Raw genomic sequence first — 24,156 nt, forward strand, 5'->3', positions numbered from 1 at the left:
TGTAATAGTAATAATAAATAAATATTATTACTATATATTATTATTATAATTATTATATTATATATATATATATATATGTCAGTTGTTAGTTAATTGTTATCAAAATATTTTGTTGGCAATACAGGAAATCTGTTAAAATAAAATGTACGTGATAATTTATCGAATAATGGCATTATCGTATGTAGCTTGCGGCCATCTGCAGGCACCATTCGGGACTCGCACGCACACCAATACTTTACCGATGAAATAGAAAGCACTATTTTTTTTTTCTATTTGCCTCTGATAGCGAGGTTGGGTTAGCCTAGCAGACGACGGACGACCGGTTGGTAGCAGACAGCGAATAGTCAGCGTTGCTCGCGACACGCTCGACAACGAGCGGTTTAAATCGAGAAGCAGTAGGTGCACTGAGACAGAAGGGGAACGAGAAAAGGAAGATAAAACGTGTGAGGTTTTTGTTGTTTGTCTCACCGGCGGTCAGGAGACCACCATATCGTGTTCGCAATGGATCCCGAAGCGTTTCTGGACATGGCCAATCAGATCATCAAACTGAAAATGTTCCCGTATTTCGATATAGCGTATTGCGTGCTGTGCGCGCTGCACGTCAGGGAGGATCTGGGACCGGGTAAGCTTGGCTCTGTACGGCCGTTTCTAAATTTACAATGCTCACGGCGCTGTAATTTTCTGGGATCCAGCTGTCTCTTTCTATCCATCTTTTTGCAACAATCTTTCGCTGTGTACTCTCTTAGGAACAACCTCGCTCTGTCCCCTGATTGTCCGCGAACATCACATCGTGATGTTTTATATTTACGGATGTGTGTTTTATGTTCACACGGTGCTCTTCCTTCTCGTCGACTTCTTGTTGAATTTTTCCCGCGCTCGGATACAGTCTAATTAATCAGCATGAAACTTGTGCTTTTTATCGAAGTAATGTGAATATGATTTGCACAATTTTTCAAACAAACAAACTTAAAACATTTATCCTTTGAAATCGCTAACTGAAGTCATACGAATAAACAGACATATGTTTATCTATAATTTAATTATTATGATAAAGTTGCTGCTCTAACTTTCGAGTCTTTGATTGTAGAAAGAATCTCTCTAAATTGGATTTTAGAGAATTGGTTTAGTGCATTTGTGGCTCAAACTTTAGAGAATTATATTATAAAACAAGGAAGATATATACATATATAGGTATATAGTAAATAATTCGATATAAAAATGAACATATTTGTGCTGATCGGCAACTGTCACTGCTTCTCTTCTCTCTTTCTCTCTCTCTCTCTCTCTCTCTCTCTTATTCCCCTCTTCTTTTACTCCTCTCTTTTTCCTTTTTCTTCATTTTAGAAAACTCTTGGAACGATCACTGGCACATAGATATTTCTAGTTGCTATCATTTTACCAAATACTCAATCTAATACTTATAAAAACACGAATGTGTAAGATGCACAATATTATCAAAGAGTAAATTACACAAATTGTTAATAAAAATTAATCCGAAATTAGTTTTTAGTGTTTACATCCGAAAAATATAAAACTTGTATTATATATTATTCACAATGTTATGTATTATATACAATATATTTAATTATAGTCACAAGTTGGCATATCTTGTACTTGAAAATCTTTTATTTATATATAATTTATGTATATTTATATATGACTTAAGAATATATAAAAAATATTTTTTTCAAGATGATTATGTTGTCATAATAAAAATTAATCATCGTCAATTTTATACTTGCTCTTCTTGGCACAATTATCATAATTCTATCTCAAGGCAATAACATAAGACCCAGATAATCTATTTCAGTATACACCTTGCCAACTACACACAGGCACACATATATGATTAGAACTGTCCAAAATAAAGACTCTTTCAAAACCAGTTTCTTTAAAATATATACTTACTTCCTTTAGGTCTCTAAATAAATAAAATATTCATAACCCAAATTTGATTCAATCCAGTTATTTTTATTGATAGAAAGTTATAACACTATGTTATATATAGAATGTGTCTTACTTATAAGGATTCTCTGTCTGACCTATTTTAAACAGTGTGTTTTGTTACAGTTTATCATGATAGCGATATATTCAAACCATATAAGTAAAAAACTAACTTTCTGCACATAATCTTTTATCTAGCTGTAATATAATAGAAAAATTAAGGAGTAGACTTCCAAAAACATTTCAATGAATGGTTGATCTTATAAGCCTGGATCCAGGATGTGGTGATGGTTAATAAATTGTGTATATGTCAAATTTTCTATTGTTGGAACATTTCGATTTCTTTTTATTCAGATTATCATCCTCAGCCAATCAAAATATTTAAATTCAAAAGCTGTGATTATGAATCGAACTAGTACAAGGGAATTCAGTGACATGAAACCATGGCACCATGAAGTGTCAATTATGATGCAATTTGTCAATCGTCTAGCCAAAGTTACAATTTGTCCTCAACACATAGTCACTAAATAGTAATTTAAGAACTTTATCTGTCAATATTTGCGACGCAAACAATAGAAAATTTGACGTATACACAATTTATTAAGACCATCACCATCTTGAATCCAGGCTTGTAAGATCAACCGATTATTGTAATATATTTTTGAAACAAATAAAATAGTTTTTGCTTTGTTTAAAATATACATTAAAAATAAAATAGCAAAATATAAATAAGAAAAGTTTTGATTTATTCAGGTGCACAAGCATTTTCACGCAAGCATCCTTTATCATGTTGGCTGTCTACAATGCTAGTTGTTTTTGCGAGTGGTATGTTGTGTAATGGATTATTGGGAGAACCAATTCTAGCACCTTTAAAAAACACACCACAAGTGATAGTAGCAACTGTGGTTTGGTAATAAATACAAATTATATTATATTTCCTAATTTATAAAATGTATGTGCGTATTGAAAGAAACAAAGTTGTCACGAATCTTTCTCAGGTATGTCATATTTTACACGCCATTTGACATTGGATATAAAATAGCCAAATTTTTACCTGTAAAAATAATATGTTCAGCAATGAAGGAAGTTTATAGGTAAGTATATATTTTCTCTATATTCTTTATATACAAGTTGTGTACATACTATTTTTTATAGGTGTAAAAAGGTATACGATGGAGTAACTCATGCAGGGAAACTTTATCCAAATGCATATCTTATCATGATATTGATCGGAACATTAAAAGGTTGATTATTAGAAACTCATTCTACACTATATATGCAAAAATCTAATCTAGATCAGCATATAAAACTGATTGAAACTTAATATGAATAAATTATATAGGTAATGGAGCTGGATTTATAAAATTATTTGAACGCCTTATACGTGGCGTATGGACACCAACCGCAATGGAATTTATGCAACCCAGTTTGTACGTGAAATTTGTATACTTTTTTGTATATAAAAAGTTAAACATTAAAATTATATATTGCACATGTAGAGTTATGAGTTTTTAACAAACAAGGAGATATTAAAAATGATACATTATTTTACAGTCCCACCAAAGCATCCATGGTTGCATCGATCATTTTTGTGCTAGATAAGAAGACTGATCTTATATCGGCACCTCATGCTCTTGTGTATTTCGGCATTGTCATCTTCTTCGTTTACTTTAAGGTAGAATTTTATAGATTTAGTTTTTTTTTCTTTTTTTTATTTTTTATTTGTACGTTTAACTCAGTGATTTATAAGATGAAATAATATATTAACAATATAATGTCTTTTTATAGTTATCATCAATTTTGCTTGGCATTCATGATCCATTTGTGCCATTTGAAAATCTTTTCTGTGCTTTGTTTTTGGGCGGGATTTGGGATTCGCTTGCCAAACTGTTAGGCCGTGGACAAGCTAAAGACGACAAAGCAGATGCAAAGAAAACAAATTAAATTTTTACAGTAAAACCGCAATATATGTTTGAATATACATTACAAAACACATCTATAAATCAAATCTTATCTGCGTTTCTTTTCAGAAAACGTATCATCATTTTATCACACAGCATAGCATTGAGCTAGCATCGAGTAATCAAGAAGCGAAATAAAAACTATTTGAAGCTAGTCAGATGGCAGGAAAGGATTCCTGACGAATCGAATATTGGAAGTACAATAATTTTATATATACAAAATATTCATATACATATGTATTAATTAACGGAAGGTTCGGTTCCCAAAGAGTGTGTCTTCAAAATATTGACAGTATTATTCCAACGTTACTTATGGATGTTAATTTCTTTCTCCATCGTTTCTCTTCCACATTTGCATTCTCTATTTTAAAAATTTTGCAAATATGGTTTTGCTTTAAATTGTAAATACGTTACTTTTTGTGCAAGATTGTTTATTTTTAATCCGGATTATATTATCGACAAAAACGATAAAATGCACTGATTCAATCAGCAAACATCAAAAGTGTGTTCCCTTGTCAATATAATAACGTAGATATTTCTTTGTGTTATCAGTTAACTGTTGGTTTTTTTAAATTTGTCATTAAGTTTTGTTTGTAGAAGTACAACAACATATATACATGTTTCTTATATATATAAATGCATAGTAAAATGTTTTAGTAAATTCAATCATTTTAAATTATTTAAACTCATTTCTATTCGTGTATTATTTATTCAAAGAAGAAGAAAAATTATATATATACATATATAAAAATGCGTATTCTCAGGAAAAACAATTTAATAATCTTACATGACTATGTACACTGATTTGTACACGTTCATATGAATTGCAGTATATAAGAAGTTTAAAAGTATGCAATATGTATGTAAAACCAAATAGTACGAGAAAACAAATGTCTTTTATACTGTTTTGTTAAATCCAAATATTCTCTTTCACTTTCTGTGATGCTATATATCCTGAGCTGCTTTAATTCTTGATAATAAGTATACATAAATTTTTGCAATGAGAAATATCGCGTATTCTACATTTTCATGTAATAAAATCGGATTTGAAGTAAAAACACTCGTGTTTATTTCGCTACCTTGACAAAAAAAGTTTAACTTTTCACAGCTACTTTAGGTATTATTTCTCACCTGTTACTTGTAACAAACTTGATGATTCTTGTCTTTTATTTTTGACAATAATAAACAGTCCTTAAATGGCAAACCACAGCTACAAGTTTCATTTTTACACATTATTTTACAGTCTTTGCACTCACAACAGCAAACTGAAATGCTAATCTGGCTCATTAGCTTAGATTCTAAAGATTTTAATTGCGCCTTTGTCAGTAAATTTTGTATCTCTTTTTCTAGTTCCACAGCAGTTTCTAAGAGCAAATAAGTTACGCGATTTTACTCAATAATTCTTATACTTCTGATTATATGCGTACTTACGTATATCGATAGTTCGCAACTGGAATGCCACGCTTTTGCCAAATATATCAAAAGTATCATCAAATTTTGTTCTATCGTGCGTTTTTACAGAGGTATCACCCAACGTGGAACGATCCTGTTAGAAAACATCTTATATTTTTTCTCTTAGAGAATCGTTAACTTGAATGAAACTTGTTATTTAATGTTGTAAACCTTCTTTTCTTTGTTGTCGCGTAATTCGTAGCTTTGCTCCTATATAATACAATCACTATTTACATTTGAACAAAAAAATTGCTATATATCTTTAACAATATGTTGTTGTTCTAACGTAAAATACTTCCGTCTGCGTTTCACGCTCTGCAGTATCGATACTAGCCCTTACTCCAATATCAACCGTTTGTATTGTTTTGGAAAGACTCGGGGGATCTTGCGGCTTCAAAGCAGAATGAATCGGACTTTTTCTGCACTTGAAAACTATTCTTGTAATTTTATTTCGTATTACTTTAGAGTCACAAAAGCTAGTAATACACAATAAGTATAGCAAATGACCTCAGTTTTAAAGTAAACTCGTCTTGAAGTTTAAACGTTTCACTCGAGCTAATATTTTTATCTTCTGCTTTCTCAAAAGCTACGGGCAAAGCATTGTCTCGAGTAGCGTTATCGTTAATAAATCTTTTCTGTTTGTTTGCGTCTTGCTATAAATATATTTATACGTCACAAAAGACACAATAAATGTTATTTGCAGTTTTATAATTTTACTATCATATCATACGTGTGCGTAAGATAGTTTACTAAATTGAAAACTCTAGCAAATAATTTTTCAAACACTGCTAAATGTTACTGCTAATCTTAAACGTAGGCATTATATTATACCTTTTTGAAATTATTGTGGTAAAATGATGGCATGTTTCGAAAGAAAAATATGGCGTGTACACTTTTGAACCATTTTACTCTTGGTGTGTACAACTTTTCGTAAGATATGGCTGCGGCAATTTTTGATAGCTCGTAACAGTATTCTTTCTTTAAGTTCGCAATTCTCTTTATGCAATCGCATATTGTTAATCCAGGGATATCGATAGAGTCCTTTATTGCCCGATAAGCTTTGCTACGTGACAATTTGTTACTAAACTCAGGATCGAGTGGATTCCACAAACATTGATATTGTCCATAAAGCATTATTAATTTCTCAGTATCATCTTCGGTCCACTTGTTTGACATATTAAAAAGAATGTATGTTCTTGCGATATAAACCAACCAGGGTTATTTAACCTTTATGATCAGTACATACGTATGTATAAACGTGTGTCTATATCAAAAAATGCATCGTAAATATATTCTTTATTTTAGATTTGCAATTAACTAATATTTTTTTTGGAAAAAAAATTGTATTTAAGTAAGAATATATCAGAACTATAATAATTGACTTATTCGTTATATTGTTAGATTAAAACTGCACAAAAATTTAGACATCATGAAAAAAAAGATAAATGACACGTTGTATCTATCATGTTGTTAAAAATAAATGACTAAAGTTTAAGGAAAAGGTATTATATAAATTGATTTATTTCCATTTCAAGTATATAAATATATATTTCTTCTTTTACATAATTTTGTTTACACTTTGATAGTATAAATATAAATATTTTATATATATGGTTTTTGTGTACAAATCTGTGTATAATTCTTCCATGTTTAATTGGCAATATGCAGTAAAACGTCACGTATGCATGCAATTCATGTCGTTTATTGTAATGTTTTTACAATTTGTTTTTTATTAATTATTATTACTCTTTAATTTTAGATTTTTAATTATTGGTCACTTTATTAAGCGATCTAGTTAGGAATACTTGCTACTTTTCTATTTTATAAGTAGTAGCATTATTTAAAAAATAATAAGTATCATATTAATAATAAGTATATAGTTATTAAACTCTGTTACGGGAGTTTAAGAAGCTAAATTTAATCTGTTATTCATTATAAATTGACACACTCTCTCTCTTTCTATGTGCGTGCATGCGGCGTGTGTATGTGTGTGTAGAGTAAGAGTTTGTTATAATTCCTGTATGATATATTTTCACTTATCTTTCATGATGATTTAATTGCATGGCAATTCCTCTTTGTAGACTAGAGCTGGTACTTAACAAAAAGTCTAAAACATTTCTATATAAGGTACTTATTACGTATGAGTAAATATTAATAAACTGGCATTTAATCAATAATCCGGTATAACATTAGAACTACTTCTTGTTCTTTTCCTCTTTTTTCTCAAGAAAAAAATGTGTTTTAATTTTTTTTTTTAAGCTTGAACGATCAAAAATATATTTATGTTATAAATATATTTATATTATAACTATAAATTATATACAGTGAATTATATATGTGTATATATGTATACATGTGATAACCATATATAAATGTTCATTATTCATGGGTACCTGTTATCAATTATGATTAGATTTATCTTATTGTGTGTTTAAAATCTACATTACTCTCAGCTTAAAAATAATTATATCTTTACATATCTGAAGTTGTTTCAATTGTCGAAGACAAGGTAGGTAGTTGCTGTGGAACGAAGTTTACAACTTCATGATACACAAGTTCTGCGAGAAAAAATATCCATTATTCAAAATATGAAAAAAAAAAAACTTTTTTCATTGTTTTACAAAACAAAACGTTACCCTTCCACTTCTCTACTGGCAAGTCCATATCCTCGAAACTCTGATCATAAGGTAAAGAAACAGGTTCGTCAGTCGGATCCGCATATTGCGATAGATACGGATGCGCTAAAGCTTGTTCCGCTGTAATTCTTTTCTCTGCGTCCAACTCCAACATCAATTCCAATAAATCAATAGCTAAATAAGTAAAAATAATTTTAGTTATTGCTTTTTTTATACATATACATGATGTTCAAGAAAGCATTATTCATTTACCTAGAGGATTAGCACCACGAAACACATCTTTGAAATTCTTCTTTTTTAATGGTGGTAAACTTTGGATATAATTTCTAGCCTGTAATAACAAGAGCCAATTGTACTGAAATATTGTTACACTTTATAAAATTTAAATAAATAAATTATATATATGTATAATATTTTCATTATTTTAGATAAAGTAAAATTTCTGTAAACTTTTCTATGGAATTTATTCTACATGTTGCAGTTTGTGTACGCTTTGTTATCTTTTTATAGTTATATCTTTATAAAAATGTAAACATAAGAACATTATCATAATTACTTAATAACAAAAAAAAATTCTACAATTAAATTTTATTGCATTACACACACAAGCATGAAGTATTTATCTTCAGTTAATTAAATTATACGCGTGTAAAATTACAATCTTCTAGAAAAAGTTTCTACACCGTGCGCGTGCGCACACACACACACACATACAATAATTTTTACGTAATTGCATAGATATTTTCTTAATAATTTAATATATTCTCCAACTTTTGTATAAAAATTTACATAAAAAAATAACAACTTTACCTCTTGGCTAGTAATTTTGCTTAATGTTTCTTCTGTGGGAGTACCACAGAGTACTAACACTCGTGTTAGGTGATCAATGTCTGTCTATGGTTAAGGTATATTTAAAAAGCAATATTAATTATATGTGACAACTACTTGCGTATGATAATATAACACAATAGTAGGAATTATCTTTAATATTAAGTAAATTAGACCATTCCCATATATTATCATTGCATTTACAACAAGCTACATTTCTCACAAAATAGTGAACTAATCTAAAAAACCCAGATATATGTGCAAAAATAATTCAAAATCAAACAGTGTTATTAAAAAGTCTAAATCTAAATTTTATTTGGGTGTTTTTTTTTAATCAACGTTTTTCAGTTTAGTGTTTTTAGATATATTGTTACCTGAGAGCTAGAGTATTCTATATCCGTATAACTTCCTGCGAACATAGAACACTCTAAGTAACGTAGTATAATTATTACGTGTATTATTTTTAATCTGTATTATTACGCGTAAAAATATAATCTCTTAAAATTTATTATAAAAAAAATACAGATTTGTTGCTGCGATTTTCTGTTAATATCACACTTAAACTTTAATTTCGATTTTGCCAAGATGTAATAATATTTAAATGTTATATGTATATTTCTGCTTCAATGAAAGGAAGAAAAGTATTAAGCATAAAATTCTATATGACAAAATTTCATGCACATCATGCATTAATTGATGATGCAAGCGAGCAGGCTAACTTACCGATTCCGAGGATATTTTTTTCATGAACTCGTCTCGTGGAGTACCCAAAATTTCCATAATCAAGTTTAGTTGATGAATATCTGTGTTTGCTCTTGCTAAGGCTCCACTATAGTTCTCTTCAAGAATGCTAAATATTCCCTTTTTATTATTTTTTTCTTTACTACTTCTAAAAGCAATATGCTGTACATTCTAAATGTGTCATTTTTTACAATACACAGTGAGTCTCCGTTATATTTTCTCGTGTCCAATTTGCAGACAACTTTTAAGTTATGTAATAAAGTAGTTTAAGCAGCTGGCTCTCTATAAAACGTGTTGAGAAAAAATATGCCGCATAATTAGTTTTAACAATAGAGCGCAACGTATATATTAGTTGCAGATCCTTAGCAAAAAGCATATTCATTAAAAAGACATTATACTTAAATAATTGAAACAAACGGAAATATTCAAGGATCTAATATTAATGGTTTTCTTGCTACAAAAACAAAATACATACATATATTGTACAATTAATAAGAGAGAAATATTAAAAAATAAGCAAAGCAATTTTGGGAATTAGTAGTGATGCAACAAATATTTGTCTACTGATGTAAAGGATACGATCTGTTCCAGGGAATAGTGTTCTTCCAGTTAACAACTCTGCCATAATGCATCCTACTGACCAAATGTCAACTAAAAATACACAATTATATTGCACCATTATGCATTAAAGAATTTTTTATCTAAAAAGTAGAACTCAGATAAGATTATATATTCTCCTACCAATTGTTTTAAAATACAATTCTTAACCTGTTTGGTTGTAATGCATCCAATTAAGCATGATTTCGGGTGCCCTGTACCATCTTGTGGCAACATATCCAGTCATTTCATTTTCTGTAGGCCTGGCCAAACCAAAGTCCAGTATCTTCAATTCACAATCTTCATTAACAGCTATGTTGGATGGCTTTAAATCCTATTAATTAATTAATTAAATGTGGGAAACTGACCTTTGCATCTTTTTCTTATAAATATACAAGTATTTTTACATACCCTATGTATTATTCCAGCAGAATGGATATACTTCAAGCCACGAAGAATTTGATACACAAGAAATTGCACATGATCATCTGATAGTTTTTGAGTTCTCACAATATTGTTTAAATCAGCTCCCATTAGATGTGTGACTAGATATCTGTGTTTAAAACATATATGTGTATATTTTAAACACAGATTATACTTTTAAGTAACTATCATATCTCTTAGTAAGTGCTATATATTTTTTAGTACCATCATGTATACATAGTAACAAAATAAAACTTTGATCTCTCACATATGTGCCAAGCATGGGATACTTACACTTGTTGAAAATCTTCCAATGATGAAGATGGATGGAATACATCTAATAATCCTATTACCTGTATGTAAGAAATTAATATATATTTTTAAAATTGGTTAGAAATGTGTATAAAATAATTAAAATATAATCGCATTTACTCACGTTTTCATGATTCATATGTTTTAACATACGCAACTCTCTATAAGTGCGTTTTGCATGCACAGCTGATTGAAATGGTCTAGCTAGCTTTTTAATAGCTACTTTTTGCCCACTGGTCGTGTCAAGAGCCGAACTTAAATGCAAGATACATAATCTCTCTTGATAATAAGATATTTAAATTGTGTGTATTTTTCTATATTACAATTTGCCACTTATAAGTATTACAAACTTTAAAATCTTTTTCTATGCGTTGTTAATTATTAATTATATTTCAGATAAATCTCATTTGATTTATATACAGTAGGAAAAGACTACGTATTATATTTATTCACTTTGCGACAATATAGTTATGCATTCTATTTTCGCGGAAATGCAAATTTCTCATGTTTGACGCATGCGCAAGCCCTCGGAATTCATGTGTCCTCTTGCATTAATTATAGTCAAAGATTTTTTTCTACGACGGAGAATAATCGCGCGACAACAATTTTCGCGCTAGAAATACCGTAAATGTCAAGGTTGCGAGCAGTTCATGAAAAATACCATCTCAATTATCTTGTTTTATCAATTTGTGTAAAATTGTTCATCGACTGCACTGTCACTTGTTAGGCGACAAATCGAATAATAAGGAAATGCAAAAAGACGTTTTAACAATTGCTCGAAAAACAAGAAAAGCGTTTTGTTTTACCGCTTTTTCGTTAATTCTAATCTTCCAACAGTCACATGTTATACCTAGATAGTGCGAATCGGTCAACAGTTCTTATACAAACAAAATTACCGAGATCGTTTGTCTTTCCACGATAAGTGACATCGCTAATATGTTAATTATATGTTATTATCATAGTCATATTTGTCACTCACCAGACCTGACCGTAAGCACCCGAGCCCACAGGAGTCAGTAACTGATATCGCTCCGGTACCTCCCATTCCGTCCTGTTGATTTCGACTTTATGAAACTGCGGCATGCTCTTTCTTTTTTTTTCTCAACTATCACAATCCTTATTCGCTTTCTTGCACTGTGGAATCTAACAACGAGTCATATGACGTATCGGTTTCCCGCGTTCGCCACCACGAATTTTATCGCACCCAACACTTCATTTCACATACTCGTTGAATCGTTACTTATGAGTCCATCTTGTACGGACACAACGGCACATCGCGCACACGCACGGTACGTGACACGTGTGCGTGTGTATGTGTGTGATTCTTGAGATGCCGCGCGTTCAATTCTAACCTGATCCAGTCTACGTAGTCTAACCCTAGCCTAGCCTAATCTACAAACGCCTCCTTTAAACTCGGCGCTTTAAGGAGGTTAAAAAGAGGAAAAAAATTAAGATAGAGATCATTTTTCTTAAAGATTTACATAATGAACTCTTTGGCGAGATTTTCACGTGGGTATGTAACAATTCGTACATATAAATTAATTGAAGAAAATCAACGAATCATAATTTTTACTTGGCTGTTGTATTCGATGTTATAATGAAATTTACACGATTTATTTGTTATTTACGAAATGATTTCAGAATGTTTGCAAAATAAACTTAGCAACTTTGTTAATTTTAAAAACCTGTTCTAATATTCTTATATATAAAACCTATAAATCGCTGATATCTATGTTTTAAACGTTAACAGAAAATTATGTCAAGATTTTATAATACGGTTGCAGTCAACTGCAACGTCGTCCATATCTTCAGATGTTCATATTCCAAATAGAATAGAACGTGGTCCGACGGATATTTTAAAGGTAGACTTTTGTTTGTTTTTTTTTAATATTCTATATAAAAAGAGTAATTTTTATGAATTATAAAATGTAAGTTGATAAATGCATAGGCTCTTGAAAGTACGATATCTAGAGACTATACAGCACCCCATTATAAATATCATGATGATCCTTACTTGACACCTCGGTCAAGAGGGCAAATTCGTGTGTTTGCTTTAGCAAAGGAATCAGGAAAGAAAGCAGCAATGTGGATTCGTCAGGAACATAGTGATTTGTTTCAACATAAAGTAGCAGAGCCTTCAATTAAGGTGATATAGAATATAATATATTTTATATTTTTTTCAATTATCAATAAGTATACCAAGTTGTACTGTAGTGTAAAATCACATATTTGCAGGCATTTGAGCCACCTTCCATTTACACAGAAGAGAATAAAGTAACAGAGGAAACATTATTGTATGAAATATCAAATGGTCATGTTCCCAATGCTGTTCTGATATATGATTTGTTAAAAGGTGAAGTGTCAGTATCAGCAAAGCAGGCTCTTTTGGAATTGCTGTGCTTTTATAATAATACTGAACCTATCAGCACCGAGTTATTGGAGTCTCGTTGGTTTCAGATAGATCAAACACGTAACAAAACCGTATGGATGTAAGTCTATTGTAAATACGCTATCTCTCTCTGTGTTTAATAAATGTTTTTGTTGTATTTGACTCTAACTAACGTGTATTTTTCAATTTGCAGAAACCGCCCACACATCGATACGTTGTTCGAGTTCTTGAAAAAACAAGAATCTGCAGTAGCAGCTGCTGCGTATGATATTATGATACGTGGTTTGACCAAGTATCACAATGTACAATATCTAATATTTTTATTCGATGTCTTTTAAGCACAATTTAGTTAAAACTTACATATAATTTACGCAATGGACAGAAAAAGATTTAATATGTTTTTATTCCAGGTGGAGAAAGCTTGGTACTTGTATACAGAATGTCAAGAAAATAACATACCTTTATCTGTCGAGGCCTATAATGCTGTAATGTCAATGACATCACAGTTGAAAGAGGCAGATGACCAATCAAAGACGTTGATAAAGAATATATACACAGCAATGGCTAGGAACGGAATCATACCAAATATACATACTTTCAACGCTGTCCTTAACACGGCGTCTATTCTGAAAAATAAACGCGCAGCTCTCGACTTAACGTGCAACGTATTCGCTGATATCGCGAAATTTAACCTGAAACCAACGTTAACTACATATTATTATGTACTGCGAGTTTTACAAAAATTCGGTAATTTATATAGTATATTGTCTCTCTTGTTTTGCAAAGATTTTGCATATCGATCTCATGAGCTGATTTGTTGCGACAGGTGACGCGGCGTACAAGACTTTTATCAAAATCTTACAATTTTTGAAAGAGGAAACTCTTATCATCCAAGATCAGAGAGACTTCAATTTCTTTGTTACTGCGATGGATATGGCATCAAAGAAATACTGCAAACGTGAAGCGGGTGAAATGTTGAACGAGCTTCTTCTCATCGGTGAAAACTATAAATTCATTGGCGATAGTATGAAAGTTAGTATTTTTTAACTTTTTAAGATTTTTTATATTATCCCAATTAAATATTACTCTGAACAATGTGACGTAGAAATTGTTGATGTCGTATTAAAATATAGGAAAACACTTGTTTTCTTTAAAATGTTTTCTCCAAATTAAATTTAAATTACACGTATAATTACTATTTTTTTATTTCAGGAAAATGTTTATTATCGATCGTATTTAGAATTAATTTTGGCAACAGAGGATTTCGAAACATTTTTTAAACTCTACAGCAAACTCGTACCGCACGTAACCGTACCGGAACCATATGTGATAAAGACTATATTGGAAGCTCTTCAATTACATCCCGGGCAAACTGCCACGCAGTATGTACCAAAACTCTGGTCACACATACTCATGTTCGATTATCTGGACAAGGAAGGCTTACTGGAGAATTTAGTGTACTTGATGAAAGTGCATTGTAAACCTGAGCCTAATTCTCCATTGAACGCACAGTTTGCGGAGTACGCAGTTATTATCTGGGATCACGTACAAGTAATTGGTTTTCTTAACGATATTAATCTTTGAGATATAAAACTATTTTTTTGAAATTTCTAAACCTTTTTTTTCAGGATCAAACTTCTGGAAAACTAGAACATATATCCAATACAGTGGCAGGTAATATCATAATACTGCTTCTACGTGGGGATTACTTTGACAAGGCAGTAGAAGTTATATCGACATTAAATAGTTCGCCACATTTAATAGTCGGTGTCATCACAAAAGAACATATAAACGAAATATTTGAACTGTGTTTGGCGCAAGCGCATGTGCCGGCGATTTTTGTAAGTGTATATTTTTCATGTGCTTTAGATGTGTATATAAATATATATATATATATATATATATATATATATATAAATTAATTTGTTTTTCTTTATATACATATTAATTTTTTACCATCGCTGTATCTATTTTTAGACTCTTTTGGAATACGTGACGTCTTGCAGTTTAGAAGGAGCTGGGGAAATGGCTAAGAAGCTGCATAAAACTGTACCGCTCACCTCGTCTCAGGAAAATATATTAACTAGCTTAGTAGGTGATGTTTTCAAATTGCAGGCCTTTGATGAAAATTAGTTTTTTATCGAAATTGTATATATTTGGTCCCGGATATTGTTACTTTCTTAAAAACTGTAATAATAGAGTAGAAATATACATGTATACATATATTTATACATATACGTATAATATTATATATACATATATCTATGTAAACAATACATCACTTTTCACTTATTGTTCTTAGTTGATACATTGTCACTCAATGCGAACACAGAAACACTATATAAAAATATTTATTATTTTTTTGTACACAAAATCCCGATAAGTAAATCGCTCGAAAAAAAATTTATTAATCAAGAGAGAGAGAGAGAGAGACAGAAGAATCTCTCCCTCTTCGACATTATCATTATTCTGTATTGCGCGAACCCGTGCCGCACTTTGAAGTATCAAGCAGGGAATCTAAACGATACGGGTGCATATGATTGACATGTATCAATGTCCTTGTCTCTTGGAGTTAGGGGCACAAATCATTAATTAATTAAGTTGATAACAGTGGGAGGCGGTAGAGGAGCCCTCCAATGTTCTGGCTGTTCAAATACCCATTTCCTGCGTCAGACAGCACAACTCTCTGGTCTATCGTAAAGTGTAGAATGTTAAAATCGGTTCTAATCGAAAATATTGTGAAGATATCATCAGGATCATTGTCATAGAGAGATCAGAGTTTTCAGCGAAAACTTCTTTCGTTGTGCGCAAGAATTATGAATAGCAGCGGCAACAGACTCACGCTTGATGACGTACGTAAATTAATTGCCGAAGACGAGTCTGATGTTGAGATTGATAGTTTGGAAGAGGAGCCAGGATCGGGAAGAGGTGACAATTACACTTCGATGTTGTATCGAGTTAGGGCAAAAGGGCGCAAACTCTTAAAGAAAGACGCGTTGCTTATTGGATGGACCAATTATGAATGCGCTATCATATATAAGATTTTACCCGAGTCCAAGAAACGTCGTGAGGCATTCAAGAGCGAATTGTTATTCAGAAATGAAGTCACGTTTTACAAGCACGTGTGGCCCGCACTCAATAGACTGCAGACGAAGGATAGAAAGGTGTTCAGTGGAGTGCCAAAAATATATGCCGCTAGAGCTAATCTGATTGCAATGGAAGATCTGCGAGAGAGAAACTTTAAGATGGCAGATAGACGAAAAGGATTGGAAGTGGAAAATTTGAAGCACGTGCTGAAGGCTCTAGCCGGCTTTCACGCGCTTAGCTTAACACTAAAAGAGACAAGGTAGGTGCGTTTGGTAACTAAATATTAATGATAAGCTAAGAAATAATTTGAGACTGATTAATTAGATTTTCTGAATGATAGAATAATTGTTACAAAATAAAGTTGTGCTAATAATAATAAAGTATAATAAAATTTTAAAAACAACTAGGACTGTTATCTTGTTGCGTAAGATAGTTTTGTTTTTTTTTTTTGCCTTCATCTCCCGGTTTTAATACAAAATGTTAATTTTTTGAAGACCGGAAGAGTTTGCAAAATTAACAAATCCGGAACAAGGTATACAAGAAACGTTATTTCGCCGAGATAATGAAGATTGGTATCGGCAGTATTATCGCGTAGCCGCGAATAATGCTATCAGAATGGTGTCTGAAGCGCTTCCCTCGCATATGGATGACAAAAGAAAGGAGATCATGACAAAATTGCAAGACTTCTTGAACGAAAATGTGTTTTTTCGTACCATGAGCGAGCTCGTCTCCGCGCAAGGATCTCTCACTGTATTCTGTCACGGCGATTGCTGGACCAACAATATTCTCTTTCGAGATGAATCAAGCTCAGATACAGAGGTGAAACTCTTATTTTGTAAGAAAAATGTAAATAAGAAAGTGCGCGCGCGCGCGCGCACACACACACACAACATGTTTGACATATTTACAATAAAAACTTTTATGTTCAGTGAGAGATTATCATCGGGAAATTTATAGATCTTTACTTTGTGTGCGAAATAACGAGATACACAAAGACTCATTAGTTCAATACAGTTTTATTATATAAATTTATAAGATTCTCTTTATATATGATTCAAATGTTTTTCTCCACATTTATGGTCTCTTATTAAAAAAGATTTCTAGTTCAGCAAAGTTCACTCTCTTATCTAGACCTGGTCGCAATTAAAGATTCCTGTATTATATACAATTGCAATTGATTAAGGAAGTTTCGCCGTTTATGAAATTTCCAGAAAATATCATAACATAAAATTATATATAATATAGAAGATTATTTATAATATAGAATTATATAGTATAGAAGAAAAAAAAGACTAAGAAATAAAAATAAAAATATAGAAGAAAAAAGACTAAGAAAACATATATATATATGTATATATAATATCAAGAAAATTATATATATTCCACTCGCATTTAATGTTAATTGTTCAGTGTTTTAAATTATAAAAAATTGCGAATTTAAATCACAATATAGGAATATTTATTACGCATTGTATGATCTATATTCACGCGCGCCACACACACACACGTACACACACACCCACACGTATATATTCGAGACTGACAATATCAGCTGGCACGAGTGCGAGATATATCTTATTGCAAATTGATTTTCTTTCTTTTTTTTTTAATATTGTGCTTTTCTGCAGGCCGTTTATTTAGTTGACTTCCAACTGACGCGAGTCGGTTCCCTTGCTCTTGATCTTGCGAACTTGCTCTATTGCTGCACGAGTGGTATTGTTAGACGAGCTTATATGACACAGCTTCTCCAGCACTACCATTCCCATCTGATATCCTCTCTACGTGTCCTGAATCGAGACCAGCTGCCAAGAGATCCATCTGTGATGTGGAAATTGTAAGTAAAAATAGTAAGAACTTCAATGTATGCATCAAATGGCTACAGTTTTAATTTGCTACTTACACGTTTGTATAAAATTTACTGTTTAATTTTTTAAATAAATATTTCTTAAAGATTGCTTAGCACACAGTGAACTTTTATTTGATACTTATAGACTAAACGAAGAAATGCGAAGATGCGGACGTTTCGGATTGGGATTAGCGTTGGACATATTACCAATCAGCACGTGCGCCAGTCACGAAGCGCCAAATTTGTACGAAACTAACAGCGCGGAAACTAGCGAGGAAAAACACAACCCAGCGGGAGCCCCGCCACCCGGTGGCGCCGAGTGCGCCCGACTTATGACTGATTTAGTGTTGGAATTGATAGACAACGGGGCTTTGTAGATTAGATTTTAGTGTCATTATTAAATTTAATAATAGTGTACAATACTATATGTACGTCGTATATATATATTCGCAATGTGTGTATATCCTATATTATTTTTTTAATATTTACAATATACACACACTAAAAACAGTAATACAGCATATAAAATTCGACATAAATTGTTTTTTTTCGCGTATATATGTACATAAGCAATGTATACGAAGAAAATTGATTCAATATATATGTGTATGAACAACAAAATAAAAGTGACAAATAAAAAAAAACCACTTATAGATTTATTTCTATCTCATGGCATTTTTAAAATATGTAAAGTCGTTCGTGTGATAGTATAAAAGTTGAAGACAACATAATTAAAGAACGATAAACAAGAAAAGGATGAAAATTATCATGTAGAAATTAAATAATGCGTCGATACAAAAAGTGCGCAATCGCAGCAGCGTGCTCCTACACGTTTATTGCGTGTAATCAATTATCAACAAGATTCAAACTCACGAAAAAATTATGTCTGTTGCGGTGGTGTGTGCGGTGGTGGTTGTTGCTGAGCTTGAGGACTCGGTGGTTGTTGTTGCTGCTGAGCGTTCGGGGGTTGCCAAGGTGGATGCTGCTGATTTTGTTGCTGTTGTTGTTGCTGCTGCTGCTGCTGCTGCTGTTGCTGTTGTTGCTCTTGAGCCAGCCGCTGATGAGCTTGCTGTCGCGCCCTAAACTCAGCCGCTTTTAGCTGCTCGAGGTGGAACTGTTGACGCTCAGTGATGAGCTGTTGCCGCTGATACTCGAGACCTTCACGCTCTCGTTCCATTGTCGTTTCTAATTCTTCAAAGTGTCGTAGTTTAATCTCCAGTTTCTTCATTTGCGTTTCCACTAAGAGCGCGACCAATGACTTGATCTTGCGTTCTTCAACCGCTGCCAAATGCTTGGCTTTTACGGCAGCAGCCGCCAACGCCGCTGCAGCCGCAGATTGAAGCTGAGCATCTCTCACGACCTGTAACACAAATCACAAGTCAAATTTAAACTCACTAAAATACAGAAATTTACTGTTTCCGTGAATTGATTTATGGATTGCAGTTTACCTTGTCTTTCTTCTCTTTTGCTTCTGCAGCTTCTGGATCGGTAGACTTCGCGTCTTCTTCGGTTTCCTTCGATTCGTCCTCTTTCTTCGTGACATCTACTTGAGATGGTTCAACATCCATTGCATCTTTAGATTTTTCTTGCTCATCTTTCTTCCCATCAGGAGTTGGCGCTGCCGAATGAGGGGAATTAGCGACGCCTGCTGGTACGGAAGGAGTTGTTGCAGCAGAAGTTGCGGTGTCATCCGGTGGCTCAGGTGGTCCTGTACCGGCGATGCCTGATTGCGCTAGTCCAGCCGCCGGATCAAATTTACCTGTAACATAATAAAAAAAATAACAGACATATTATTTATCAATTAAAATTCTCGCTAGTATAGTAAATCACTATAATGTAAGTTTAAAGTAAGAAATTACCATCCGAATTAGCGCTGGCTTGTACATTTCTCAGATGCTGATCCAACAATGCAGCTGGCACTTGATCCTTTATCGCGGCAAATTCTTCCATGGCAGCCTTTGCCGCGCTAGCTGCTACTCTAGGATCCACAACAGATGCGAGAAAAGCAACTGTACTCATAACGGGATTGCCCGCTTTTGAGAAAGGTACCGGTTGATAAGCTAATGGTCCTAATCCTTCAGGTCCACCTTCTTCTAGATACGGATCCTCAATGGGTAATCGTAAAAAGTGCAAGATACATTCGTCTTGAGTTCTCGAGCCTACGTGTTCACACACTTTGTTCCAGTCGTCTTTGTGCAGTTCCAATCCTTCCAACAACAAAAGTGTCTCCTGTTCTGTCCAGTCTCGTGTAGCACCAGCTGCCTGCTTGTTCTTCAGCACCGCCGGTTTTCTCGAATATTGATCGATTTTTAGACCGAAGTTTGCCATCGCTCCAGCCGAAACCTTTTCTTCTGTGCCCAGAGCACCCGTCGTATTTGTGGATTTCTTTTCCAAGTCGAGTAGCATCTTCGCGGCAGATGGCTGCGGCGTCTTCGGCGGATTCGGATTAACGGGTGCCAAACCAGACGGTGTGTCGGACAAAACATGGAAATGTGATGTTGGCGGAGGTCCCATAGGCGTCGGTCTAGATTCCGCATCTACCTGATAATTAATAAGTCCCCATTGTTCAAGGAAGGCGTGCACGCGCATAATCGCGCACACATCCCCAGCTAAATTCCGTCTGCAAGCGGTCGATGTAATATATTCCGTCGGATTCAGTCGATAAGTGTCGATCATAAAGTTCCTATAAGCGAGATAAATCTCCGGTGTCTTGGACTTATTTTTGCCATTAAAAAATTCCGACAGAGCTCTCTTCTCAATAGTGTGAATTGAGTTGTAATCGAACCAAGCGGAGTAGCTAGGAACGACAATATGATGTGTTTGCTCAGTCACGTTGTCTTCCGGCTCGTCGCCTTTACCGCCTTCACCTCTCTCTTTACTGGTATCTCTCTCTTCTCTGTCTTGGCCGCCCTGAGAACTTCCTTTGTCTCCTGCAAAACGTTAATGAACTTTTTTTTTTAGAGTTCATTAAATTGTCACATATCTTGAAACATTATATTTCATTATTTATTCAGAAAGATTTATTCATCTCGTACCTTCCAATTGTTCATCGAGATCTGTTAAATTGCCGGATTTAAGAGGTTGAAGCTCGCTGTCTTGCTTTTTGCTGCCAGTAGCAGTTAAAGTGGAATTTCCTGTTGTTGCGTTACCTTGACCTGTGATTGGTGGATTTGTGGGTGTAGCGACCACTTCGATAATGCGAGGTTCGGACGGTGGATCCTCCATTCCTTGTGTCAGATCTTCTTCTTCTTCACCGCCGCGTGATTTCTTCGGAGTCGTCGCCGATGATGCAGACGAAGCACTCTGAATACCCGACGGTGCTCTGCTACTAAAAGTGATAATATACGAAAACAAAATAAATTAGACTGATTTTTAGAAACCCGTTACTTTTGATTTATATTCTGAGAGCCAATTAGTTTATTTTTATTAAAAAAATAAAATAAAATAAAATAAAATTTGAATTTTGTAATCAAGAGAGTTTCTGTTTACCTCTTACGCTTGCCGAGTTTTGGTGGTGGACTGGGGGATCGTTTCCTTTTGGGTTTCTTTACAGGCGGTGGATGGGGAGGTTGCGCCATTAAATCTTCCACCGAGAGTCTGTATTTATGCACTCTTTTTTGGCCACTCTCGTCTACTTCGTAATCTTCTTCGTTCATCCACTCGTTATACTGATCCAAGTCTAACGCCCAAGTAACTGATACTCTGTATACTGATCTGAAAAAAAAATTCACAAAATCTTTTTAATATACACTCACATAAAACACAAATTTGCTTAATAAATAGGAAAATATATCAAATGCAAAAAGTGCCTTGAATTTGTATTTGCGAGATTTCCTTCCGGATAATCCCAGGGAAGATCTAGTGTCATCCACGAGTCGTAGCTGTCTGGAAAATAGTACCAATGAATCAGTACTGATCTCTCACGTCTCATACAAGGACGAGCATATTCTTCTTCCAATGGATCCACTAGAGGATAAATAATGTGTGTAGCATCAGCCTCCTTCTCTACAATGTTGCCTTGATGTTTTCTAACTACTTCCTTTACTTGTGTAGCTGTAGCTTTATCCACATCTGGTCTCACAAAAACACTTGGTACAGTCATACATCTATTCTGCTGTAAAGCTCGTTCAGCTGACATTAGCATATCAAGAGTACGATCTGTGCGTGAACTTGACTGTGAACAATAAATAAGTTTTTATTAGTTAAAGCAGTTCTATGATACTTTAAACAGCGTGCAAATATATTAATTATTTTAAAATTATTCAAAGTTTCCTTCTATATAAAATATAAAACAATTTACTTTTCCACTAGGAAAATCGAATCGCCGCCATCCTTGTTCTTGTTTAAAGCGATAAGCAGTTGCCAAAATGTGACACAAGCCACCACCAGGTTTAAAGTCCAAGAAACATTTCATCTATAAAGAAAAAGAATAAGAATTTTATAGATCGACATTATTGATTTTTAAATATATATGTGTATATATATATATATGTAACACTTTTATAACAATAAACTTTTGTTATTCATATAATAAACTACATACTGGAATTTTAGTCATAGGTGGTTTTGCCACATTTTTGCCTAGATTGTCTTCTTGGAATTGCAGAAGTTGTACTACCAATGTAGCTAAACTCTTGTTAGTAGGAGGATCTGTTTGCACATACTACAAAAAATAATAGAATAACATAAAACACTCAATATCAAATATAAAAGGTTAACATCTCATACTATTCCTTGCAGAACTTTTCTTTCTCTATTAAGTTGTATATTTCATTTTTCTTCACTCATTCCCCGTTTTTGCAATTGTTACACAATACAGTCCGTAAATAGCGAGTAATATGCGTTAATGAACGAACATTTAATTTCACATTATGACGTAAATTAAAACAAGGAGTAATTGCGGAGAGTTATTGGGCTGATTTCTGCCTCGCGGCCAATAATCCGACTGTGATCATGCGTCGTAAAAATTTTCGCGAAATTCTTATAAGACAGATTTGTTGACGCTGATTGTCGAAAAAATTGCGAACACGTAAGCTAAAAGCGAAAGATATCGAAAGTCACGCGCACGCAGAAATTCCGAGTCATTCGACATCGGGTCCATGTTCGTATAAACGAACGTACCTTCTTGCAATTCTTTAGAAGCCACTGTTTAACGCCATCAAGCTGGGTGAGAACCTCCGGTGACTCGAAGAACTTAGCATTGGGTCCGCCGTCTTTTTTCGGACCTAACGACAGCATCTTTTATAGATTTTCGATAACAAAACTCGACGACTCCGATTACGAAGCAACGCGTTGACCGCAAACATGACACGCCTCTGAAGTTGGCTGCGGTCGCGCTACGCGCACGTCTACCGCCGCCGCGTATCACTATACAACAGTTTGTTCCCGAATTTTTGATCATACACGACGAAACATTATCACCATACGCAATTTTGCGACAATCGCGACACGTTTGAGGGAAATAAAAATTAATAATAAATACGTATATCAAGCGATATTACTTTGGCGTAAAACTAAATGCAACAAACAGTGTCGGAAAATGGCCGCCACGCTTGAACGCGATCGACATGATCAACATATCGGAGATACATTTACCTGGACTCTTTATGTATTTTTTTGTTTTCGGCTATATTCTTTATCTTCTCTCACGCTTAATTATATTATATATACCTATTTTATTTTGAAATAAAAAATTTCTAAAGTGCAAAAAGCGTAAAAACTTTCTACAAAAAAGAGTTTGCCAGGGAATTTTTCGAGATTATGTTGGTGCACATGGTGCGCATAACCGCCATCTGTGCAACTTGATGTGTAAACTACTACAAGTTTGCCTGCCCTCTAATCGATTTGCTCGTCTTCGAATGCTTTCGAATGTTTTCAAGAGGAATAATTAACAACACTACACAATTATTATTGGAGCTGCGTTCCTAACTAGAAACTATG

At 33.5% G+C, this 24,156-nt stretch overlaps 5 protein-coding genes and 1 long non-coding RNA gene across 9 annotated transcripts; 3 read left to right on the forward strand and 3 right to left on the reverse strand.

Annotated features, from left to right (window-relative positions):
• Positions 1–295: 295 nt before the first annotated feature.
• Positions 296–4,583, forward strand: LOC109859455 (trimeric intracellular cation channel type B). The gene is made up of 8 exons (XM_020437744.1): positions 296–622; positions 2,698–2,854; positions 2,943–3,038; positions 3,100–3,188; positions 3,287–3,374; positions 3,499–3,619; positions 3,733–3,897; positions 3,975–4,583. Exons 1-7 carry the CDS (start codon positions 502–504, stop codon positions 3,886–3,888), a joined length of 828 nt encoding a protein of 275 aa, XP_020293333.1. The 5' UTR covers positions 296–501; the 3' UTR covers positions 3,889–3,897; positions 3,975–4,583.
• Positions 4,320–6,791, reverse strand: LOC109859456. Of its 2 annotated transcripts, XR_002250712.1 has the most exons (5): positions 6,189–6,791; positions 5,865–6,010; positions 5,529–5,789; positions 5,337–5,451; positions 4,320–5,269 (listed from the first exon to the last, which is right to left on the reverse strand). It is a non-coding gene; the product is annotated as an uncharacterized LOC109859456 (long non-coding RNA). The 2 variants fall into 2 exon arrangements; XR_002250711.1 differs by having other exon boundaries at positions 5,529–6,010.
• Positions 6,792–7,658: 867 nt separating this feature from the next.
• Positions 7,659–12,168, reverse strand: LOC109859454 (mitogen-activated protein kinase 14B-like). Of its 2 annotated transcripts, none has more exons than XM_020437743.1 (10): positions 11,874–12,168; positions 11,019–11,148; positions 10,877–10,935; positions 10,571–10,712; positions 10,331–10,493; positions 10,142–10,213; positions 8,804–8,883; positions 8,246–8,324; positions 7,994–8,167; positions 7,659–7,915 (listed from the first exon to the last, which is right to left on the reverse strand). In XM_020437743.1, the coding sequence occupies exons 1-10, from the start codon at positions 11,975–11,977 to the stop codon at positions 7,830–7,832; spliced, it is 1,089 nt and encodes a 362-aa protein (XP_020293332.1). In that variant the 5' UTR covers positions 11,978–12,168; the 3' UTR covers positions 7,659–7,829. The 2 variants fall into 2 exon arrangements, with proteins under 2 accessions (XP_020293332.1, XP_020293331.1); XM_020437742.1 differs by lacking the exon at positions 8,804–8,883 and adding an exon at positions 9,545–9,624 and having other exon boundaries at positions 11,874–12,167.
• A 143-nt stretch (positions 12,169–12,311) lies between these two features.
• LOC109859452 (protein PTCD3 homolog, mitochondrial) lies at positions 12,312–15,498 on the forward strand. Its single transcript, XM_020437739.1, has 10 exons — positions 12,312–12,407; positions 12,645–12,756; positions 12,843–13,040; positions 13,130–13,383; positions 13,477–13,585; positions 13,694–14,030; positions 14,110–14,315; positions 14,496–14,834; positions 14,912–15,124; positions 15,261–15,498. Exons 1-10 carry the CDS (start codon positions 12,379–12,381, stop codon positions 15,414–15,416), a joined length of 1,953 nt encoding a protein of 650 aa, XP_020293328.1. The 5' UTR covers positions 12,312–12,378; the 3' UTR covers positions 15,417–15,498.
• Positions 15,499–15,671: 173 nt separating this feature from the next.
• Positions 15,672–19,101, forward strand: LOC109859453. Its single transcript, XM_020437741.1, has 4 exons — positions 15,672–16,629; positions 16,865–17,189; positions 17,999–18,204; positions 18,362–19,101. Exons 1-4 carry the CDS (start codon positions 16,100–16,102, stop codon positions 18,591–18,593), a joined length of 1,293 nt encoding a protein of 430 aa, XP_020293330.1. The 5' UTR covers positions 15,672–16,099; the 3' UTR covers positions 18,594–19,101.
• On the reverse strand, positions 18,101–23,761 carry LOC109859451 (SWI/SNF complex subunit SMARCC2). 2 transcript variants are annotated; one of them, XM_020437738.1, is made up of 10 exons: positions 23,338–23,761; positions 22,760–22,879; positions 22,517–22,630; positions 22,026–22,390; positions 21,706–21,930; positions 21,252–21,541; positions 20,076–21,146; positions 19,665–19,975; positions 19,090–19,576; positions 18,101–18,188 (listed from the first exon to the last, which is right to left on the reverse strand). In XM_020437738.1, exons 1-9 carry the CDS (start codon positions 23,452–23,454, stop codon positions 19,097–19,099), a joined length of 3,093 nt encoding a protein of 1,030 aa, XP_020293327.1. In that variant the 5' UTR covers positions 23,455–23,761; the 3' UTR covers positions 18,101–18,188; positions 19,090–19,096. The 2 variants fall into 2 exon arrangements, with proteins under 2 accessions (XP_020293327.1, XP_020293326.1); XM_020437737.1 differs by having other exon boundaries at positions 21,252–21,544.
• Between the last annotated feature and the right edge of the window lie 395 nt (positions 23,762–24,156).

Source organism: Pseudomyrmex gracilis, unplaced genomic scaffold (genome assembly GCF_002006095.1).
Source record: "Pseudomyrmex gracilis isolate BER0280 unplaced genomic scaffold, ASM200609v1 scaffold_262, whole genome shotgun sequence".
In the NCBI taxonomy this organism is placed as follows: Eukaryota; Metazoa; Arthropoda; class Insecta; order Hymenoptera; family Formicidae; genus Pseudomyrmex; species Pseudomyrmex gracilis.

Bases quoted from the DNA above. Each gene is read 5' to 3' on its own strand.
- LOC109859454 (XM_020437743.1), bottom strand. From the start codon at position 11,977: ATGCCGCAGTTTCATAAAGTCGAAATCAACAGGACGGAATGGGAGGTA. The intron at 10,936-11,018 runs GTGAGTAAATGC...TCTTACATACAG, and splicing joins AACATATGAATCATGAAAAC to GTAATAGGATTATTAGATGT. The intron at 7,916-7,993 runs GTAACGTTTTGT...TTTTTCTCGCAG, and splicing joins GCCAGTAGAGAAGTGGAAGG to AACTTGTGTATCATGAAGTT.
- LOC109859451 (XM_020437737.1), bottom strand. From the start codon at position 23,454: ATGCTGTCGTTAGGTCCGAAAAAAGACGGCGGACCCAATGCTAAGTTC. The intron at 22,880-23,337 runs GTACGTTCGTTT...TATTTTTTGTAG, and splicing joins TTCTAAAGAATTGCAAGAAG to TATGTGCAAACAGATCCTCC. The intron at 21,147-21,251 runs GTACGAGATGAA...AACGTTTTGCAG, and splicing joins TCTCGATGAACAATTGGAAG to GAGACAAAGGAAGTTCTCAG.
- LOC109859453 (XM_020437741.1), top strand. From the start codon at position 16,100: ATGAATAGCAGCGGCAACAGACTCACGCTTGATGACGTACGTAAATTA. The intron at 16,630-16,864 runs GTAGGTGCGTTT...AATTTTTTGAAG, and splicing joins TTAACACTAAAAGAGACAAG to ACCGGAAGAGTTTGCAAAAT. The intron at 18,205-18,361 runs GTAAGTAAAAAT...TGATACTTATAG, and splicing joins CCATCTGTGATGTGGAAATT to ACTAAACGAAGAAATGCGAA.
- LOC109859455 (XM_020437744.1), top strand. From the start codon at position 502: ATGGATCCCGAAGCGTTTCTGGACATGGCCAATCAGATCATCAAACTG. The intron at 623-2,697 runs GTAAGCTTGGCT...TGATTTATTCAG, and splicing joins CAGGGAGGATCTGGGACCGG to GTGCACAAGCATTTTCACGC. The intron at 3,375-3,498 runs GTACGTGAAATT...ATTATTTTACAG, and splicing joins GAATTTATGCAACCCAGTTT to TCCCACCAAAGCATCCATGG.
- LOC109859452 (XM_020437739.1), top strand. From the start codon at position 12,379: ATGAACTCTTTGGCGAGATTTTCACGTGG. The intron at 12,408-12,644 runs GTATGTAACAAT...AAACGTTAACAG, and splicing joins TTGGCGAGATTTTCACGTGG to AAAATTATGTCAAGATTTTA. The intron at 15,125-15,260 runs GTAAGTGTATAT...ATCTATTTTTAG, and splicing joins CGCATGTGCCGGCGATTTTT to ACTCTTTTGGAATACGTGAC.